At 36.4% G+C, this 20,499-nt stretch overlaps 1 protein-coding gene across 3 annotated transcripts in view; it reads left to right on the forward strand.

The window, feature by feature from the left end:
• Nucleotides 1-20,499, forward strand: part of RBM27 (RNA binding motif protein 27) — a 78,961-nt gene that overhangs the window by 12,420 nt on the left and 46,042 nt on the right. For 2 of the 3 annotated variants that reach the window (XM_059417841.1, XM_059417843.1), the window contains exons 2-8: nt 2,754-2,872; nt 4,306-4,430; nt 12,678-12,769; nt 13,437-13,630; nt 14,355-14,618; nt 17,035-17,328; nt 19,166-19,300. In XM_059417841.1, the coding sequence (XP_059273824.1) occupies nt 2,754-2,872; nt 4,306-4,430; nt 12,678-12,769; nt 13,437-13,630; nt 14,355-14,618; nt 17,035-17,328; nt 19,166-19,300 (1,223 nt within the window). The remainder of the gene's footprint in view (nt 1-2,753; nt 2,873-4,305; nt 4,431-12,677; nt 12,770-13,436; nt 13,631-14,354; nt 14,619-17,034; nt 17,329-19,165; nt 19,301-20,499) is intronic. The other variant, XM_059417842.1, reaches the window with a different exon arrangement.

Raw genomic sequence — 20,499 nt, forward strand, 5'->3', positions numbered from 1 at the left:
ACCATGACCTGAGCCCAAGGCAGAGGCTTAACCCACTGAGCCACCCAGGAGCCCCCCATTCTTATTTTTAAAAATTCTTTTCTTTCTCTGTTAAAATATCTTCCTTATCCAGGATCTGAACTTTTTAAGTAAAGGTAGAAATCTGATAGATTTTTTTTTTTTAATCCTCTCCCATTCGAATGTTGATTAGAACTATTCTGACCAAATACCTTACTGTTTTCAGGAGTGAGATCAAATCTCTCTACACATTTCTGTTTTAAGGGGTTTATGGATTAGCCAAGGTGAGAATGGCCTCTGTAACATTTTTGAACATACTATTATTTGTTTTATTATTTATTATTTTTTTTAGATTGAGTAATTGACATACAATGTTATATTAGTTTCACATATACAACATAGTGATTTGATTTATACATGGTGTAGTGGTCATCACAATAAGTCAAATTACAGTCTGTCACCATACAGAGTTATTAGAATATTATTGATTGTATTCCTCAGGCTATACGTTACATCCCCTCGTCTTACTTACTTTGTAATTGGAAGATTGTGTCTCTTAATCCCCTTCACCTATTTCATCCATTTTCTCTCCCCACCCCCCGCATCAGCTCCCCTTCCTCTTGCAGCCATCAGTTTGTTTTCTGTATCTGTGAGCATTTCTGTTTCTTTTGTTTTTTAGATTCCACATGTAAGTGAAATCATATGGTATTTGTCTTTCTCGGACTTAGCACACTTAGCATATACCTTATAGGTCCATTAATGTTTTTGCAAATAGCAAGATTTCATTCTTTTTTATGGCTGAGTAATAATACATTATATCTATATATACCATGTCATTTTTATCTTCTTTATTCATTTACCTATCAGTGGATTTTTTTGGTTGTTTCCTTATCTTGACTCTTGATGAACGTAAGGGTGCATATGTCTTTTTGAATTAGTGTTTTCATTTTCTTCAGGTAAATAGAAGTGGAATTACTGTATGATGTCATAGTTCTATTTTTCATTTTTTGAGGAACCTCCATACTGTTCTCCATAGTGGCTGCACCAGTTTACATTCCTATCAAGCAATGCATGAGTGTTCCCTTTTCCTTACATTCTCACCAAGTTGTTATTGCTTGTCTTTTTTGTTTGTTTGTTTGTTTGTTTGAGATTTTATTTTTCAATAATCTCTACACCCAACATGGAGCTTGAACTCAAAATCCCTAGATTAAGAGTCACATGTTGTACCCACTGAGCCCGCTAGGTGCCCCTCTTGTCTTTTTGATCATAGCTGTTCTGACAGGTGTGAGGTGATCTCTTTTTGTGGTTTTGATTTGCATTTTCTAGTGGCTAGTGATGTTGATCATATTTTTAAACGCCTGTTGGCCATTTGCATGTCTTTTTTGGAAAAATACGTGTTCAGGTCCTCTGCCAGTCTTCTCATTTTTTTTCTTTAAAGATTTTTTTTTCTTTGATTTAATTATAGTTGACAGGTTTTTTTTGTTTGTTTGTTTTAGGCCTTCTATTCATGTTTTGATCAGATTGTTTTTCTGATATTGATCTGTCTATCCATTTGAGAATTTAGAAGTTGGGTTTACCAAGGTAATCTGTTTGAAATGGAATTTACATTTTTTACTTAAGAAAAATTCTGGCTAAACTGCCTTTTTTTTTTTTTTTTAAGATTTTATTTATTTATTTGGCAGAGAGAGATCACAGGTAGGCAGAGAGGCAGGCAGAAGAAGAGGGGGAAGCAGGCTTCCCGCTGAGCAGAGAGTCCGATGTGGGGCTCCATCCCAGGACCCTGAGATCATGACCTGAGCCGAAGGCAGAGGCTTAACTCACTGAGCCACCCAGGCGCCCCTAAATTGCATGTTTTTATTAATGTGTAGCTCCTCATCTTGCACACTTACACTTTCTCCTAGTGCACTTTGATCCTTACCCATAACATTAGCTCTGAGTTTTGTAAGATTGACAGTCACTGAAAGTTGCTTCCTTGGATTTGGTGCATAAATGTGCATTGATGTTCAAAGAATTAGCCTTTCCCACAGCATATTGGCAATAAAAATTTTTATTTTATTGAAATGTGAACTTTAAAAATATAGACAAGAAGGACAGGTTACTACTGCCTAGGAAAAAAGAAAAAGACAAGTACATAGAGGCTGTCCTTACTGCCCTTCTACCACTTCTTTTCTTTCTCTTCTAGGTCCCAGATTTTTTTCTCTTGCTTGTAGCTGCTAGAGTATTTGTCAGTAATATTTAAGGTGCTAACCTTCTTGTGTTCTTATTTTTTAAAGAGATCCTTAAGATACTGAGAAGATTATCAGTGGACTTGATCACTATTTTTAGTTGCTGGTACCTGGGGTTATAGGGAATGGGGGAAAGGTGTCCCACTTGCCCTGGTTTTTCATCCTTGGTTACATGGAACAACAGATAGTTCTTGAGGATATCAACAGTGCTTCTAGAGCAGTGTAACTCAGGGGTTGATTGCCACCCTTTCCCTGTTACCATTGAGAAAGCAAACAAATGCAGATTTGGTTCAAAATTCTGGGTATAATTAGAAAATTGAACATAGGAGACACAGTTTTATAAAAATAAGCAGAAAGGAACAGTGTTGCTTGCATTATGTATATGCTCTTTGTTATACAAATCACCTTTGTTTGCATTCACTTTATTTTAAAGACCTTTATTTTTCCAAAATAGGGGTGACTTTATTAATGACATCGTTATTTGAAAAAAAAAAATGTTTGAAAATTTTTGTTTTCTCTTTGTCTAACTAGATGTGATGCTGACCCTTCAGCCTTAGCCAACTATGTTGTAGCGCTGGTCAAGAAGGACAAACCTGAGAAAGAATTGAAAGCCTTTTGTGCTGATCAACTTGACGTCTTTTTACAAAAAGGTAATTATTATGTGCCCCCCGCCACATATTTACGTTTTAAATTTAAAGCTTTGAGTAAAATATTGAAATTAAAGTTTGGAAGGAAAGAAATCAGTCATCATCCTTTAACATTTGAATATGTCCATTCCTGTTAATTATTTATCATGTGTTTTGGAAGACTTTTTTTCCCCCCTTTTGTTTCCTTCTCTGCTTCTTTCCTGTGTTGAAGCAGTTGTAACTCCAATGCTTTTTTGGGGGAATGGGTCCTCTGTAGCTTGTAGCAGAGTCTAGTTGATGATTGGCAGTGTGACAAGTTGTAGATAATGTAGCTTCTAATGTCCTACTGCTTATTAGGACACTGAGCTACTTCTTTTTCCCCCTCTTGGCTGGAACCTTCCTGACCCTTCCTGTCCAGGAAGAGATGGACATGATCTTCTCTTTGTGCTTTTAACTTCTGATCTTCTTACCAAAGTCCTTTCCATATGTGCAGAACTTCCTGGAGTCCTCCCCTGCTAATTCTCTGACCTCAGCTCCTACCACTCCCCTTCACTTGTTCCATTCTATCCACCTTGTTCTCCTTGCCTTTTTTTTTTTAGCCTGGCAAACATGTTCCCAACTCAGGGCTTTTGAACTCATTTTACTCTTGCTTGAAATGGTTTCTTCTCTAATGGTTTCTGGTGTCTTCTCAAATGTGCCTTTTCAGAGTAGTTTCCTTTGAGTGCTTTATGTACAGTATATTATACCTCATGCCCCTATTCATCCTTTCCTCTTCCCAGTCTGGCTTCATTTTGTTTGTCATGGCGCTTGTCACTTCCTGCCATGTTAAATGTTTGCATTTTTATCTGTGTCTCCTCGCCCCCGCATCGTTTGTCTTTCCTTTGTTGAGAACGGCTACTTGGAACCTGCGGAGCTTGGTACATAGAATGTATTCAATAAATATTGTTGAATATATGAAAGGAATGTAGTTAATGCATACTTACTGGTTGATCTAACAGTTGGTATGAGAAGATATCCTTTAATTCAAATATCTCCTTAGAAAGGAAAGATAGTAAGTAAGTATGGCTTCTTACTTGAAAAGTTAGAATTACATAGTTTTGGGTGAATTTTAGGGCTTTTTTTTACACATAAAAAATCCAGTGATTTCTCATATATATATGTATATATGAATATTCATCTTATATGAATATATGAACATATTATATGAATATATATTATAAATATAAGAATATTTATTCTCATATATGAATATTTTCTTTTGAAATTATTAATTTGTATTACTTGGTTTATAGTAGTTTCAAAATCCAGAAATAGTATCCTTCATCATAAGGGTTAGACTCATTTTTAGTTCCACCACCAGTATTTGAGATGTTCTCCTTTCCTCACCTTTGCCGTAGAGTGTTTTCAAACATCTGGCTTTGTTTGTTCAACACTTAAATAGTGTTTCTTCTCCTTAGAAACTTCAGGTTTTGTGGATAAACTGTTTGAAAGTCTCTATACTAAGAACTACCTTCCACCTCTGGAACCAGTTAAGCCTGAGCCAAAACCACCAGTCCAAGAAAAAGAAGAAATTAAAGAAGAGGTAATACAAAATTTTCTTTGCCTTTGGGGACTTTTAAGATCCTATTACTAGTATCATTCTTAGTTGGAAGTTGACCTCTTAAAAGTAATCATCTGTTGATTGAAATTTCTGTGTTTGGCACATGATACAGATTCTTTATCAGGGCTTCTAAGTTCTTTGGACTTGAAATGTTGGAAGAGTTTCAGATAGTGTGTTTAGTGTTCCAAGAAAAAGTTTAGTAATATTGAGGAATTCAGAGAAATCTTATTCAGGGACTTTAGAAACCGAAAACTTGGTTAAATGTAGAGGTTTGATTAAAGTAAAGTATTGATAAAACCTTAAGAAAAATTATTAAGTAACACATTTCCATATACTCGACCATCCATTTTCTCTTCTTTAGCCAGAGTATTTTTTTTATAATTAATGTAGTTATAAATATCATTGTTAATGAGTGAAAGAAAAAGAAAAAAATGTTTTTATAATGTTGAAGTACAAAAACATTATTTATGGTAATCTAATTGTTTGAACCAAGGGGAAAATTTTATAGAGTTCATTCGTAATTCTTTTTATATATAGACAAAACAGTGTTATATAAGAATATGGGCTCTAAAATCAGGTTGCATGAGTTAAAATTTTTGTTCTAAAATAAGTTACTTATTTGCTTCATTTTCAAATTAGGAAAATGATCATTACTATGATCTACTACTAAGTAGTGGTGAAGTACTACTAAGTAGTACTATTGAGTAATACTCCATTGAGATTTATTTATTTATTTATTTTTTTTTTTTAAAGATTTTATTTATTTATTTGACAGAGAGAGATCACAAGTAGGTAGAAAGGCAGGCAGAGAGAGAGAGGAGGAGGAAACAGGCTCCCTGCCGAGCAGAGAGCCCGATGTGGGACTCGATCCCAGGACCCTGAGATCATGACCTGAGCCGAAGGCAGCGGCTTAACCCACTGAGCCACCCAGGCGCCCTCCATTGAGATTTAAATGAGATTTTGTATACTTACACATCCTAATCAACTCCCTGGTACATAAAAATTTGTTATTATACAGAAATATTTATTAACTTTTATTTTTATTATGAGTATCTAATAAGCTTTTTATTTAGGAATGATTTTAAGTTTACATAAAAATGACAGGAATCCTACCTAAAAGTTCAGTGCACTGTCTCTCTGTATTCACCTATTGAAAATTAGCCCCATTTGCTCTCTTTATATGTTAACACCCCAGATCATCATGTTCTGAATCTAGGAGTAAGTTAGATACATCATGATCTTCCAGTATTCTGCATTTCATAAGAATAAGGATGTTCTATTACTTTTTTTTTTAAGTTGGCTCCACACCCAGTGTGGAGCCCAGCGTGGGACTGAACTCACTAGTGTAGAGATCAAGATCTGAGCTGAGATCAAGAGTCAGATGCTTAGGGGCGCCTGGGTGGCTCAGTGGGTTAAGCCGCTGCCTTCGGCTCAGGTCATGATCTCAGGGTCCTGGGATCGAGTCCCGCATCGGGCTCTCTGCTCAGCAGGGAGCCTGCTTCCTTCTCTCTCTCTCTGCCTGCCTCTCAGTGTACTTGTAATTTCTCTCTGTCAAATAAATAAATAAAATCTTTAAAAAAAAAAAAAGAGTCAGATGCTTAACCAACTGAGCCATCCAGTCATCCTGAGGATGTTCCTTTAGATAGCTATAATATCATTACTAGTTTCATTAAATTTAATAAAATATCTGTATTTCAGTTTTATCAATTGACACATCAGTGTCCCCGTTGCCTTTTTTTTTTCCCTCCCCAAAAAAGTTTCCCCTTTTTTATAGATTTTTTTTTCTCCTCCAGTGCAGGATTCAATCTAAGGATCATGTATTGCATTTAGTTGTCATTTCTGCTCTTAAAATGCTAGGTTGATTGAATGGATCCATCATTAAAAGAAAACAAAAGAAGTCATTAAATGACTATATTTAAGATCAGTGGAAACCACTGTCACAGTTTTGGTTTTGGCTCATGCCTTGTAATTGTTTCATAAAATCTTATTAAAATAGGAAAGACTCCTGGTGTGTTATTTCAAGTAATGGAAATAAGAGGAAACTTATCTACCATTACTTGATAATGTATAATTTTGGGTCTATGTGTATATGTTAAATCTTTAAGAAATAGTTAAAATCTTTGTGCTATCTGTCCTTTTCTATAGTTGTTGAAATTCAGCAGACCAGAAATATCTGTTTGAAAGATAGCTGGTTTGAATATAGGAGAAAATTTGCATTATTTTGAGTTTGGAAGGACAGTTTGAAAAAACATCACATTGTTATGCCATTTCATTTTTGTATCTTTATTTATTTATTTTTATTTATTTATTTTTTAAAAGATTTTATTTATTTATTTGACAGAGAGAGATCACAAGTAGGCAGAGAGAGAGGAGGGAAGCAGGCTCCCTGCTGAGCAGAGAGCCCGATGCGGGACTCGATCTGAGGACCCTGAGATCATGACCTGAGCCGAAGGCAGCTGCTTAACCCACTGAGCCACCCAGGCACCCCTCATTTTTGTATCTTTATAGTAAATCCTAATTTTGAAAAGTTTGAGGTGGCTATCAGCTTCTGTGTGTAAATATCCCAAATGATACTGTCTGGCATTTTTCTTGTTTCCTAAGATTTTTATACACAACTTAATTGTCATCACTGACATAAATAATAGCTCATATGATAGTATATAAACTAGTTTATAGTAATTCTGTTAGATAGTGTGGAATGAAAGGGGTTTGAAGTACCACACACCATTGGCTAATGGGCTGTGTTTCTGGTCTGTGCTGAGTTAATGCTCAGAACAGTGTACAAATCCACCTAAGACCTAGCCATTTTAACTTTATTCCTGGGTCCCTAGTTAACGTTGTACCATCAGTAGTTTTAACAGATTATTGGTCACACGGGGAACCATGTAAGAATTTGGATCATTGCCACAACTCAGGTGCAGGAAAAACCTTTGGTATATATGTGCCATATTTATGAAGCACAGTGTATTTTATCTGTAGTTGGAAGATGACTTGTGAATTTTCTATTCTTAAAATTGGCTGTTATTAAACCCTTACCCTAAGTTCATGCATAAGCAAAAGAATCATCCATTGTGATAAAAGATCTTAAGTATTATAATTCCTGATTTGTACTATGCCTGGTCATCTGAAATGTTAGAAGGCAGTTTTTCTTAGATATGGATTTTTGACTGGAAATATGAGAACCTGTAGCAGTTTTTCCTTCCTTTGTTTGAAAATATATTTCGTTTTAATTTTTTAACATATTACTATATTGTAGAGAATTTTCAGCATACGTCATAAAGGGACAGTTGTATAATGAATTCTTACCTTTCATAACTCAACTCCAACAACCCATCAGTCCATGGCCAATCCTGCCCAACCAAATACCTGTTTGGTATACATTTTTTTTTTTTTAAAGTAGGCTCTACACCCAGCATGGAGGTCAAGACCTGAGCTGAGATCAAGAGTCAGATGCTCAACTGACTGAACCGTCCATGCATCCCTTATTTAGTATACTTATATATCAAAAAGTGTTTAGTAGAATGGAAGCTCTTAAACTTGTGTAGCTATGATAGATCAAGATAATGAATAATTAAAACTTATATGTGCAATGATTAGACTTCTAATAGAGGATGTGAAGTAGAAAGATTTAAGTCAGGTGGACAACATAGGAGAAAAACTTTAAAAATTACTGTGCCTGGTGATACCATGATTCTATAAAGAAATTTACTTTTCATATTCTTAGAATAATAAGATTGAAGTAGATGAGAGGTTTTGTTTTTGAAGTGGTAAGTTTATTTATGTTTTAATAATCTCTATACCTATCATGGGGCTTGAACTAAATGACTCTGAGATCAAGAGTCGCATATTCTTTCTAATGGAGCCAGCCAGGTGCCCTGAAATCTTCATATAGAATTTAAATCCAAGAATATATAGGATTATAATGCCAGATATATGTATGTATACACACACACACATATATATGTATATACACACACACACACACTCACTTTTTATTTTTATTTTTAAAATATTTTATTTATTTATTTAACAGAGGGATAATAGTGAGAGAAATCACAAGTAGGATGAGCAGCAGGCAGAGGGAGAGGGAGAAGCAGCCCTCCCTCACTGAGCAAGCAGCCTGATGCGGGACTTGATTCTAGGACCCCGGGATCATGACCTGGGCTGAAGGCAGATACTTAACTGACTGAGCCACCCAGGCACCCCCCAAATAACTTATTTTAGATTAAGTTAGAAATAATTGTGGAAAAACATATCCTTAGCCACCAGGAAGTTGTAGAAAATTTATAAAATGGAGAAGAATGCAGATTTTTATTATTATTATTTTTAAAGATTTTATTTATTTATTTGACAGAGATCACAAGTAGGCAGAGAGGCTGGCAGAGAGAAGGAGGAAGCAGGCTCCTTGCTGAGCAGAGAGCCCGACACGGGACTCAATCCCAGGGCCCTGAGATCATGACCCGAGCCGAAGGCAGCGGCTTAACCCACTGAGCCACCCAGGCGCCCCTCAGATTATTATTTTTCAACTTTTAAAATGTATTTGTAAGAAGCCAGAATAATGAAAGAAGTCTCCATGTACCCATCATTCACCTTCAATATTTACAGATCTAGGAGCAGTGATCTTTTACTATAGTTCAGCCAGTTTTTAATCCTCTTAAATTACTTTGAAATAAATCCCAAAGATATCATTTTATCTATAAATACTTAATATGCATGTTTCTAAAAGATAATATTTTAAAAGTGATATTTTAAAAAATTTATATAAAAGTAATTCCTTAAAATAGTAACAGATACCTAGTTAGGGTTTAAATTTCTGATTGTTCATAAATGTCCATTTTTCCCCATTTGTTTTAATCAAGATCTAAATAACCAGGTTGGTTGATATTTCTTTTTTTAAAAAGATTTTATTTATTTGAGAGAGAAGGTGTGCATGTGCGTGTGCACACACACGCACACAAGAGTGAGGAGGAACAGAAAGGGAAGAAGAGGGACAAAGCAGACTCTGTGGGGAGTGCATAGCTTGCGTCAGGCTCTATACCAGGACCTGGGATCATGTCCTGAGCCAAAACCAAGAGTTAGATGCCTAACTGCTTAACTGACTGAGCCACTGAGTAGCCCCTGAAATTTCTTTCTTTTTTTTTTTTTTTAAATGTCCTTTTCCTTATTCCCTCTCACTTCCCTCTCTCCAGGGTAACCACTATTCCTTCCTCTAGTACCATGTACTAGTTTCTCCTGTTTTTTCCATTTTATGTAAAAGGAATCACAGTTTTTGCCTTTCTTTAGTTTTTTTTTTTAAGTTTTTGTTTTTGGGGCGCCTGGGTGGATCAGTTGGTTAAGTGGCTGCCTTTGGCTCAGGTCATGATCCTGGGGTCCTGGGATCGAGCCCTGTATCAGGCTCCTTGCCCAGCGGGGAGTCTGCTTCTCCCTGTACCTCTGCCTGCCAATGCCTGCTTGTGCTGTCTGTCAAATAAAGAAATAAAATATTAAAAAAAAAAAAGATTTTATTTTAAAATCTCTACACCCATCAAGGGGCTTGAGATTAAAACCTCGAGATCAGGAGTAGCATGTTTCACCAACTGAGCTGGTCACATACCCCCCATTAGCTTATTATGTGAGGTTCATCCATATTTTGCAGGGCCTTTGACTTCTTAATAGCATTATTGAAATACAACTCCCCTACTATACCATTCTCCTATTTACAATGTACAAATGTGATGGTTTTTATTGTATTCAGAGTTGTACAGCCATCAATATCCATTATAATCATTTTCATCATCCAAAAAAGAAATAGTGTACCTACCCATTAATCTCTTGCCCTCCAACCCTTCTCCTCCAGGCCCCTCCCCATCTCTTAGGCAACCACTAATCTTTATTTCTTTATGGATTTGCCTGATCTGGATATTTCATGTAAATAGAGTGATACCATTTGTAGTCTTGTGACTGGCTTCTTTCTTTCACTTCGCCTAATGCTTTCAGAGTTCATTTGGTTGTATCATGTATTCTTTTTTTTAATGGCTGAATAATACTCCATTTTATGGATATATCACATTTTCTTTTCTTTTTCCTTCTAATTTTTTTTATTATGTTAGTCACCATATAGTACATCATTAGTTTTTGATGTAGTCTTCCATGATTCATTGTTTGTGTATAACACCCAGTGCTCCATGCAGTATGTGCACTCCTTAATACCCATTACCTCACATATTCTTTGTTAGGTCATCAGTTGATGCATATTTGGGCTGATAGGCAAGCGGTTAATACATTTTGCTTTTAGGAATAATGCTGGTGTGAGCATTTATGCCCAAGTTTTTAGATGATGTTATATTTTTATTTCTCTTCAATCCTTTAACTTTTATTTTTTTTAAGATTTTATTTATTTATTTGACAGAGATCACAAGTAGGCGGAGAGGCAGGCAGAGAGAGAGAGAGCAGGAAGCAGGCTCCCCGCTGAGCAGAGAGCCCGATGCGGGGCTCGATCCCAGAACTCTGGGATCATGACCTGAGCCGAAGGCAGAGGCTTTAACCCGCTGAGCCACCCAGGCGCCCCATTTTTAGATTTTATTTATTTATTTCAGAGAGAAAAAGAGAGCATGAGTAGGAGGAGGAGCAGAGGGAAAGGGACAAAGCAGAGTCTGTACTGAGCACAGAGCCTAATGCAGGACTTGATCCCATGACCCTGAGATCATGACCTGAACTGAAGTCAAGAGTTGGACACTCAACCGACAGAGTCACCCCAGCTTCTTGATCCTTTAACTTTTTTTTTTTTTTAAGATTTTATTTATTTTTTTGTCAGATGGAGATCACAGAGAAGCAGGCAGAGAGAGAGGAGGAAGCAGGCTCCCCGCTGAGCAGAGAGCCTGATGCGGGGCTTGATCCCAGGACCCTGGGATCATGACCTGAGCTGAAGGCATAGGCTTTAACCCACTGAGCCACCCAGGCGCCCCATGATCCTTTAACTTTTTAAGAATATTTTTTCTCCATTAGAAGTTAATACACATCCATCAAAAAAATCCTTGCAAAATACAGAAAAGGAAAAAGATTTCCAAGTTGATGTCTTTTAAGTTTCTCTTAATCTTTAAATCCCCCTTTAAACCTACTTATATCTTTCTCTCTGTCTTCTTTTCCTCGCCTCTTTTTTCCCTTAAATTTTATCTTGTTGAAGGAACTTAGTCTTTTGTGCTATGGAGTTTTAACTGTCTGTATTTGTAGATTGCATCCCAGGGGAGTAATATATACTCTTTATTTCCCGTAAATAGGTAGAAAGAATGATTTTTAAATATAATCTAAGCAAATGATTCATGTTTTAGCCAGTGCCATATGTTTGCCGTATTGTAGCTATCATTTTAGGTTGCCTGAGATTTACTAAATTGTTATCATCTGTCCCATTCACTGACTCCTATTTGTTAAGTAAGCTTCTCCATTAGATGGACATTTGTTTAGCTCTTGTAAATGACTTTATTTCACCTTTCTCTAGTAGAGGCTATTTATTTGTTTTGAGATTAACTTTTTCAAAACAATAAAATCACAGATGATTTCTGGTCAGTCTTAACTGTTAAGCTTTAAAAGAAGATAGTATTTCCATGAATTCCAATACCATTTTTCTGTAAATCTTGTGAAATGTGTAATTTTATGGCACTTACTAACTTTACCATTAATTCTTGAAACCTTTCCTGTGAAATAAATCTACAGTTCTGAAATTATGAATATATTTTACAATTAGGGAAATAAATCATTTTACTGTATAATACTTAGAGACTTCCTCTTTCTGTGGTTTCATTATAAGGGATGAATTGCTGTTTTCCTTCTTCTGCTATTCTTACCTTATATTAATATTTAGGGTGTGTGGGTGGCACAGTTGGTTGAGGGTCCAACTCTTGGTTTTGTCTCAGTTGTTACCTCAGGGTCATGAGATAGAGCCCTGTTTTAGGCTCCATGCTGAGCTCTGGAGTCTGCTTGAGATTTCTCTCCTTCTGCACCTCCTGCTTGTGTGTTCTTTCTCTCTCAAATAAATCCTAAAAAAAGAGAAATTAACATTTAAAAATAAGTGTATTACTTTTAAAGTGAATTCAGCATCTTTTTTTACTCCTCTCTGTTGCCTAACTTTTTTGTATATAATTTGCAGTATTTCATTGTATTTGGCCCTCTCTTGTACTAGAAAAATTATCAGATAGATGTGTTTCATAAATAATAGAAGGACTAATCTTTTTCCTATTGAATGCTTTCATATAGGTATTTCAGGAGCCAGCAGAGGAAGAACGAGATGGTAGAAAAAAGAAGTATCCTAGTCCCCAGAAGACTCGTTCAGAATCTAGTGAGCGAAGGTGTGTGTTTATATTTAATTAGGGAGACACTGATAACTTGCATTTTAGTTACTGCAAGGGCATTAATGGGGTTTTTAATGTATGTACTGATGCCTCTCTCTCAACTGATTAAAGAAGGAGGTGGTTATCTTCCCTCCATTCTGTGTTTTTTGTCTTTGTCGTACTTTCTCTTCCTTTTATAAACAGTCACCATTATGTGCTTTCCCCAAGAGCACAGGGGTGGGAGTAGTCTCCTTAGAGGATATTAATGAAATGTTCCATTTGGTTAGGGGTGCTCACTATTAAGATAATCCATAGTATATTATACTACAAATAGTTCAGTTTATATGTTGATTCATCAGCCTGTGATTAAAAAAATTAGTCTTTTGTTTAGGAAAACTTTGGTTCTGCCTTTCTTCTTTTCTCGTTTTAAATTAATGCTTTTCCCCTACCCCTGCCCATACTTTGGTTTCACCTCTTTTTGTCATTTCTCCCCACCCAGTGTAATTGAGGGAATGTTTTTTCTTTTTATATAATGGGTCAGAGGAATTATGTTGTGGTTTTACAGCTTTCTGAAAAAGCTCAGACACTATGACTTTTGATGAATCGAGGGTATTTCGTACTCCTGATTTGTTGGCGTACTTGGTTACTATAGTATACATATGGCGTTTATATCTGTGTATTACAGGACACGTGAGAAAAAAAGAGAAGATGGCAAGTGGAGAGACTATGACCGGTACTATGAGCGGAATGAACTGTACCGTGAGAAATACGACTGGAGAAGAGCCAGGAGTAAGAGTCGGAGTAAGAGCCGGGGCCTGAGTCGAAGTCGAAGCCGAAGTAGAGGGCGCAGCAAAGACCGAGATCCAAATAGGAATGTTGGTGAGTAGATGAGGCTTCCTCCTAAAAATCTCTGTATTCCTTATCTTCCTCTGTCTTGAGGATACCAGATTGCCCCTTAAAAGCACGTGTACCTTTACATGTTTGAGCAATGCAAAATCTAGAATTGTCTCAAAAACCTAATGCTAATTTTGTTATAAAGACAGGGCTCTGTTGTCAGGATGGAGTCAAAGGAGTTGGACTGAAATGCTTTTTGTAAGGATATCATAGTACATGCCTGGACTTAAAGTCATTTTGTGTAATTGAAACTAATGTCTTTTAATCAACAAAGCTATCACTGGAGGAAAAGTACCTGTTCCGTCCCTCACCCCCTCACTAAAAATAATTGTTTTGCTTTAAGGTGGTCTGGAGTTTATAAAATTAAAAAGGAAACAGATAAGTAGATAACTGAGATCCCAACCACTGATCTCTCGGGATATCCGTTTGGAAGTTAGTTCTTAGATACCTTCCTTATTAAATATGAGTTTTTTTCCATTATGTATTGATGTCGTTGTTATAAAAGATGATTTTACACAAGTTACTGGTCAAGATATGTCATGTTGTTGACGTTCCTTCTTTTAGGATATATTAATAATGAAAACACTTTGAAATATGGACAACTTAGTGAGTTTATTGCAATATTCTGTTCCCTGTTCTGTGAGAAAACAAACATCATTAAGAACACAAGTGTCTAATATTATTTCTTGTTTTTATTTTGTCTCCGAAGCAGAGCACAGGGAAAGATCAAAGTTTAAGAGTGAAAGGAATGACTTGGAGAGTTCCTATGTGCCTGTGTCTGCACCACCTCCGAGCTCTTCTGAGCAGTATTCCTCTGGGGCACAGTCTATTCCCAGCACTGTTACTGTGATCGCACCTGCACACCACTCTGAAAACACAACGGAGAGTTGGTCTAATTACTATAACAATCATAGCTCTTCCAATTCTTTTGGTCGAAACCCACCACCAAAGAGGAGATGCAGAGATTATGATGGTAAAAATTCTCTTTTATATTGTACCCAGAAGTACTAGTAAAGCAAATGTTGCTAATATTGCTAGTGTATGCAGAACTTATCATGGCAAAAAGTCTCTTTTCTCTTACATCCAAAAGTACTAGTAAAGCAAACGTTAGTATTGTATACCTTTTCATTATAGTCCAGATTTTGTTAAAAAGGATGAGTGAGAAAGAAAACCTCCTTTAGCATATGCTTATTTACTTTCTTGATTTAATAGTTTGGCTCTGGTTAAGAGAATGTTCAAATTTGACCCATTTGTTTGTTTCTTATTGTTCTTATTACTTTAAACATTGTAAGTACACCACAAAAATTGGTAGACATTAGGAATTGTAATTTTTTTTTGTAGGTTTTAGTGCTGGGAATTTGTTAAGCGTTATATAACCTACTTAAAATTTTGATTTGCTGACTCTCCACTTGAATGAGTCTATTTGTTTATGTGTGTTTCAATTTTTTATTATGGAAATATTTAAATATTAGTAAAAGTTGACAAAATAATGTAATTAACCCTAATGTATCCATGATCTCATATCAATAGTTAGGAGATCATGGGCATTTTTGTTTTCATCTGTACTTCTCTCCTTGTTCTCCCAGACCATATCATAGGAAGTAAATTGCAGACATTGTAACATTTTTTTCTGTAAATACAGAATATCTATTTTTACATTTTATTTAGTTTAAGTAGGAAATACAATCAAATCATAACTCAGGCATTATCTCATTCTCACCCTGGTCTCCTAGCTACTGAGTTCTCATTCCCAAGGCCAATTTAATGTTACTAATTTCTTGGGTAGCTTTCCAAACATAGTCTTGTATATATGTACATAAACAGATACGTGTAGTCTCCCCTGTTTTCTCTCCTACATAAACCCTAGTATACTCTTCACACTCTTCTGCACGTTTTTTTCACTTAGTGGTATTTTATGGCAGTTATCCTCATTAGGGCTTCCTTCATATCGTTTTTAGGTTTCTTAATCTTGTGAATGTAGGAAAATATGTTTAACTTAATTCATTATTAGTGTGCTTTTGTGGTATTTCTAATATTTTGTTATTATAAACAGTGCTTCCGTGAATAACCTAGTAAATAATTCCCACTTGAATGTTTTTTGTTTAAATTCTATTTTTAAGTAAACTCTGTACCCATTGTGGGGTTTAAACTTAAAAACTTGAGAGTTGGTGGTGCCCATTGTACCAACTGACCAGCCAGGTGCCCCTTCTCATTTGAATATTTTATTTTATTTATTTTTTTTTTAAGGGGGAAGGGGCAGAAGGAGATGCGTGTGGAGCTAACTTGGGGCTCAATCTCATAACCCTGAGATCATGACTGGAGCCGAAATCAAGGGTCGGATGGTTGGGCTGCCTGAGTGGTGCCATCGGTTAAGTGCCCGACCCTTGGTTTCGACTCAGGTCCTGGTCTCAGGGTTGTGGGATCTAACCCTGCTCAGGCTTCATGCTCCGTTTAGAGTCTGCTTAGGATTCTCTCTCCCTGTCCTCCCTTTTCCCCTTTCACCTGGTCGTGCTCTCTCTCTCTCTCTCTCTCTCAAATAAATAAATAAATCCAAAAAAAAAAAAAAGGTCAGATGCTTAAACCATAGAGCCACCCAGCTGACCCCTAACTTAAATATTTTAAACTAACATTTCAAATTACAGATACAGCAAGAGTGTAGAATTTAGAATAATACCATGAAAATAGGTAATTGAAATTAGATTGTCCAGTTAAATCCCTTACACATATATCCTGCCTTTGCTAAAATGAATCTGAATTTTAAAAAAAATTTCCTTTAAGTAATCTCTACAACTAGTTCAGGGCTTGAACTCATGACCCCAAGATCAGGAGTCATATGTTCTACCAACTAAACCAGCCAGGCACCTTGAATCTGAATTTTTATTTATTTATTTATTTATTTATTTATTTATTTAAGTTTTTTGTTTTTTAAAAATTTGACAGAGAGTGATCACAAGTAGGCAGAGAGGCAGGCAGAGAGAGGCGGAAGCAGGCTCCCTGCCAAGCAGAGAGCCTGATGCAGGGCTTGATCCCAGGACCCTGAGATCATAACCTGAGTGGAAGGCAGAGGCTTAATCCTGAGCCACCCAGGAACCCCAGAATCTGAATTTTTATTATGAATACATAATGGCAAATAGGTTTGTAGTGGCTAGTAACCTGTTTTGGACCCTGTTACTTGCTACCTCAACAAAGCATGGTCTCATGGAAGGTAGAGTACATCCATCTGGCCTTACCTCAGGCATATGTGATGATTAACAATAACACTAAGAAGGCTTCTAAAGTCCTTGGAGAAAAATTACTTTGTAAATCAGATTGGTAGGCTTTTCAGGGTCTTGTTTTTTTTGTTTTCTGAGCTCTAAGATCATAATAAGATTCTTCTTATATTCTTTCAGAAAGAGGATTTTGTGTACTTGGTGACCTTTGTCAGTTTGATCATGGAAATGATCCCCTCGTTGTTGATGAAGTTGCTCTGCCAAGCATGATTCCTTTCCCTCCACCACCTCCTGGGCTTCCTCCTCCACCACCTCCTGGAATGTTAATGCCTCCCATGCCAGGCCCAGGCCCAGGCCCAGGCCCAGGCCCTGGCCCAGGCCCAGGCCCAGGTCCAGGTCCTGGCCACAGTATGAGACTTCCTGTCCCCCAGGGACATGGCCAGCCTCCGCCTTCTGTTGTGCTTCCCATACCAAGTAAGTACATGTTCATTAAATATTTTGTCCTTTAACAAAGAATTGTATTTAGAAGAACCTCTTGACACTGGGTTTAAAGTTTTTGAAAGATAAATTAATAGTAGAATTTCGAATATATTCCTGTAATTAAAATGTTATTCTTTATTCTATCCATTGTTTTATTGTATTATTTATAGTACCTTGAAAAAATCTTGGGTGACAGAATCTTGCTGGTTGACGACATCTTAAGAAATCCAGTTGTTTTGAAGATGTCAGAAAGAACATGAAATTTCCCAGTCTTTAAAGAATATCTCTTTGGGGGTGTCTGGGCGGTTCACTTTGGTTAAGCCTCTGACTCTTAATTTTGGCTCATATCATGATCTCAGGGTCATGAAATAGAGCCCTGCAGTGGGCTCCACACTCAGCAGGGAATCTGCTTGAATTCTCCCTCCTCTCCCTCTCTCTCGTGTGTTCAGATAAATAGATCTTATGATGGTATGTATGGTATACATACTATTTATTTATCAGAGAGAGAAAGGGAGAGAGCGAGCACAGGCAGGCAGAGAGGCAGCAGAGGCAGAGGGAGAAGCAGGCTCCCTGCTGAGCAAGGAGCCTGATGTGGGACTTGATCTCAGGACGCTGGGACCATGACCCGAGCTAGAGGCAGCTGCTTAACCAACTGAGCCACCCAGGCGTCCCTGGTATACATACTATTATTCTACTTCTGTGTATATTTCAAAATTTCTCAGATAAAAGACTATAAAAATTATTTTAATTTCTAGAAGAACTTATAAAAAGATGTGAAGAATGGGAATATTTCTGTTTAAAAATTAAATCCGAGTGTCATTTTCCCCCAACATTTTGCTATGAAAAATTGCAAACTAACTGAAAAGTTGAAATAACTTACATTGAACACCCATATACTCACCATCTAGGTTCTATGATTAATATTTTACTCTGTTTCTATTATCACATTATCTTTTTATCTCTCCCATTATTATTTTTTATTCATTTCCTAGTATGTTGCAGACATCAGTACATTTAAACATGTTCCTGCTGTATAGAACTTAAGAGTTCTATAGAACTCTACTGTTATTCTAGGAGTGTCTGGGTGGCACAGTCTTAAGCGTCTGACTCTCGATTTTGGGTCAGGTCATGATCTCAGGGTGCTGGGATGGAGCTCTGCATTAGGCTCCTTGCTCAGCGGGGAGTCTCTTTGAGGATTCTCCATTCCCCACTGAAGTTTTCTTTTTCTTTCAAATAAATCAGTAAATCTTTTTGTTTTTTGGAAAAAAAGGAGCTTACCATTATGCCAGAAAGATTGTTCGAGTTCCTTGTCAGTCATTTTTCATCCCTGCTCCCCAGAGGTAACCATCCTGCTTTTTTTTCACCCTAGAATTATTTTGTGTGTTCTAGAACTAAAATGTCCTCTTAATTATGCAATTTACTGTGCTGAAGCCTGCCTATATCAAATTCCTTAATTCTGTTCTGTGCCAAAGTAGGTACTTCAATTATGACTATTCCTTTTTTTTTTTTTATTTTATTTTTTTTTTTTTTAAAGATTTTATTTATTTATTTGACAGACAGAGATCACAAGCAGGTAGAGAGGCAGGCAGAGAGAGAGAGAGGAGGAAGCAGGCTCCCTGCTGAGCAGAGAGCCCGATGCGGGACTCGATCCCAGGACCCTGAGATCATGACCTGAGCCGAAGGCAGAGGCTTAACCCTCTGAGCCACCCAGGCGCCCAATTATGACTATTCCTAATTAGTTTTAGTATAGTAGGTATTTTTTATTAGTTAGGAAACTTTCATGCTCTACCTTTTTCTTCTTCTTTTTTTTTTTTTTTTTTTAAATTCTTAGGACCACCCATAACACAGTCAAGCTTGATAAACAACCGTGACCAGCCTGGGACAAGTGCAGTGCCCAATCTTGCACCAGTGGGAGCAAGACTACCTCCTCCTTTACCCCAGAACCTCCTTTATACAGTATCAGAACGTAAGTAAACATTGCTTGTCTTAAAATTGCTGGAGTATAAAAAAGCTAAGTTTCAATGTCATGCTTTAAAAAAATACAACTTTTCTTCTTATGGACTATGGACTCTGCCGTATAAAAATTACATTTATATTTATATTTATATTCACAAGGCAGTTTACTTTGTGATTATGCTATATGGCTGTATTTTAACTTGTGTGCCAGTGGAAGGAAAGAGTAAGGCCTTCTGCTGTAGAGGAAGCAGTAACATTTAGTATCTTCTGAAGGACATGTATTTTGAAGCTTTAATCTCTTCTAAATGAAATTTATTTTGGAGCTTGTGTTAAAAAATTGAACTGTGATTGAATTTCCAAAACATAAGGTTTATCTTCTAAGGGTATACAAAAGGTTGGATAAAATATGCTGAATAATTTTTTAACTTGTATGCTGGAGTGACAGTTGAGAGCATCACTTAAACTGTAATATTTAGTGGCTATGCTATTTATAACATTTCTTTTTAACTATAATAATTTGTTCTTAAATCTTGGTTTTCTGATTTCTTAGGTATTTTTGTCATTATTTTTAGTTTATTTAAAGCGTTTTGAAATATTCCTTTCTCTAAAAACATAAAAACAAGGTGATTGGTTGTTAAAAGTGTTAGATTTTGAGATTTTTTTTTTTTTTAAGATTTTATTCATTTATTTGAGAAAAGAGTGAGAGAGAGAACATGAGAAGAAGAAGGGTCTGAGGGAGAAGTAGACTCCATGTTGAGCAGGGAGCCTGATGTGGGACTTGATTCCGGGACTCTGGGATCATGACCTGAGTCGAAGGTAGACATTTGACTGACTGAGTCACTCAGGTACTGTGAGTTTTGTTTTTTTTTTTTTTTTTAAACAGAGCTATGTAGTTCTATGAATAAATTCATCGTTTGTGCAGTGTATTATCATAAACATTTCTTCATCTTTATGATGTCATGGTAAGGCAGTTCAGCAATAATATCATTAAGCCCAGGTTTAAATCCTGTTCCATTACTTACTTTCATTGTCATCCTAGACAAGTTACTTAACTTCATAGAATGTCAGTTTTCTCTTTTGTAAAATAGGAATGATAATAACATTACTCACCTAAAAAGCGTGTTTGAGGAATAATTGCTTTAATACATCTATCTAGAATAGAACCTAGCTTCTAGTAAGCTAAATATAAAGGTTAGTTTTTATAATACT

The sequence above is a fragment of the Mustela nigripes genome, chromosome 12, assembly GCF_022355385.1.
Source record: "Mustela nigripes isolate SB6536 chromosome 12, MUSNIG.SB6536, whole genome shotgun sequence".
Lineage (NCBI taxonomy): Eukaryota > Metazoa > Chordata > Mammalia > Carnivora > Mustelidae > Mustela > Mustela nigripes.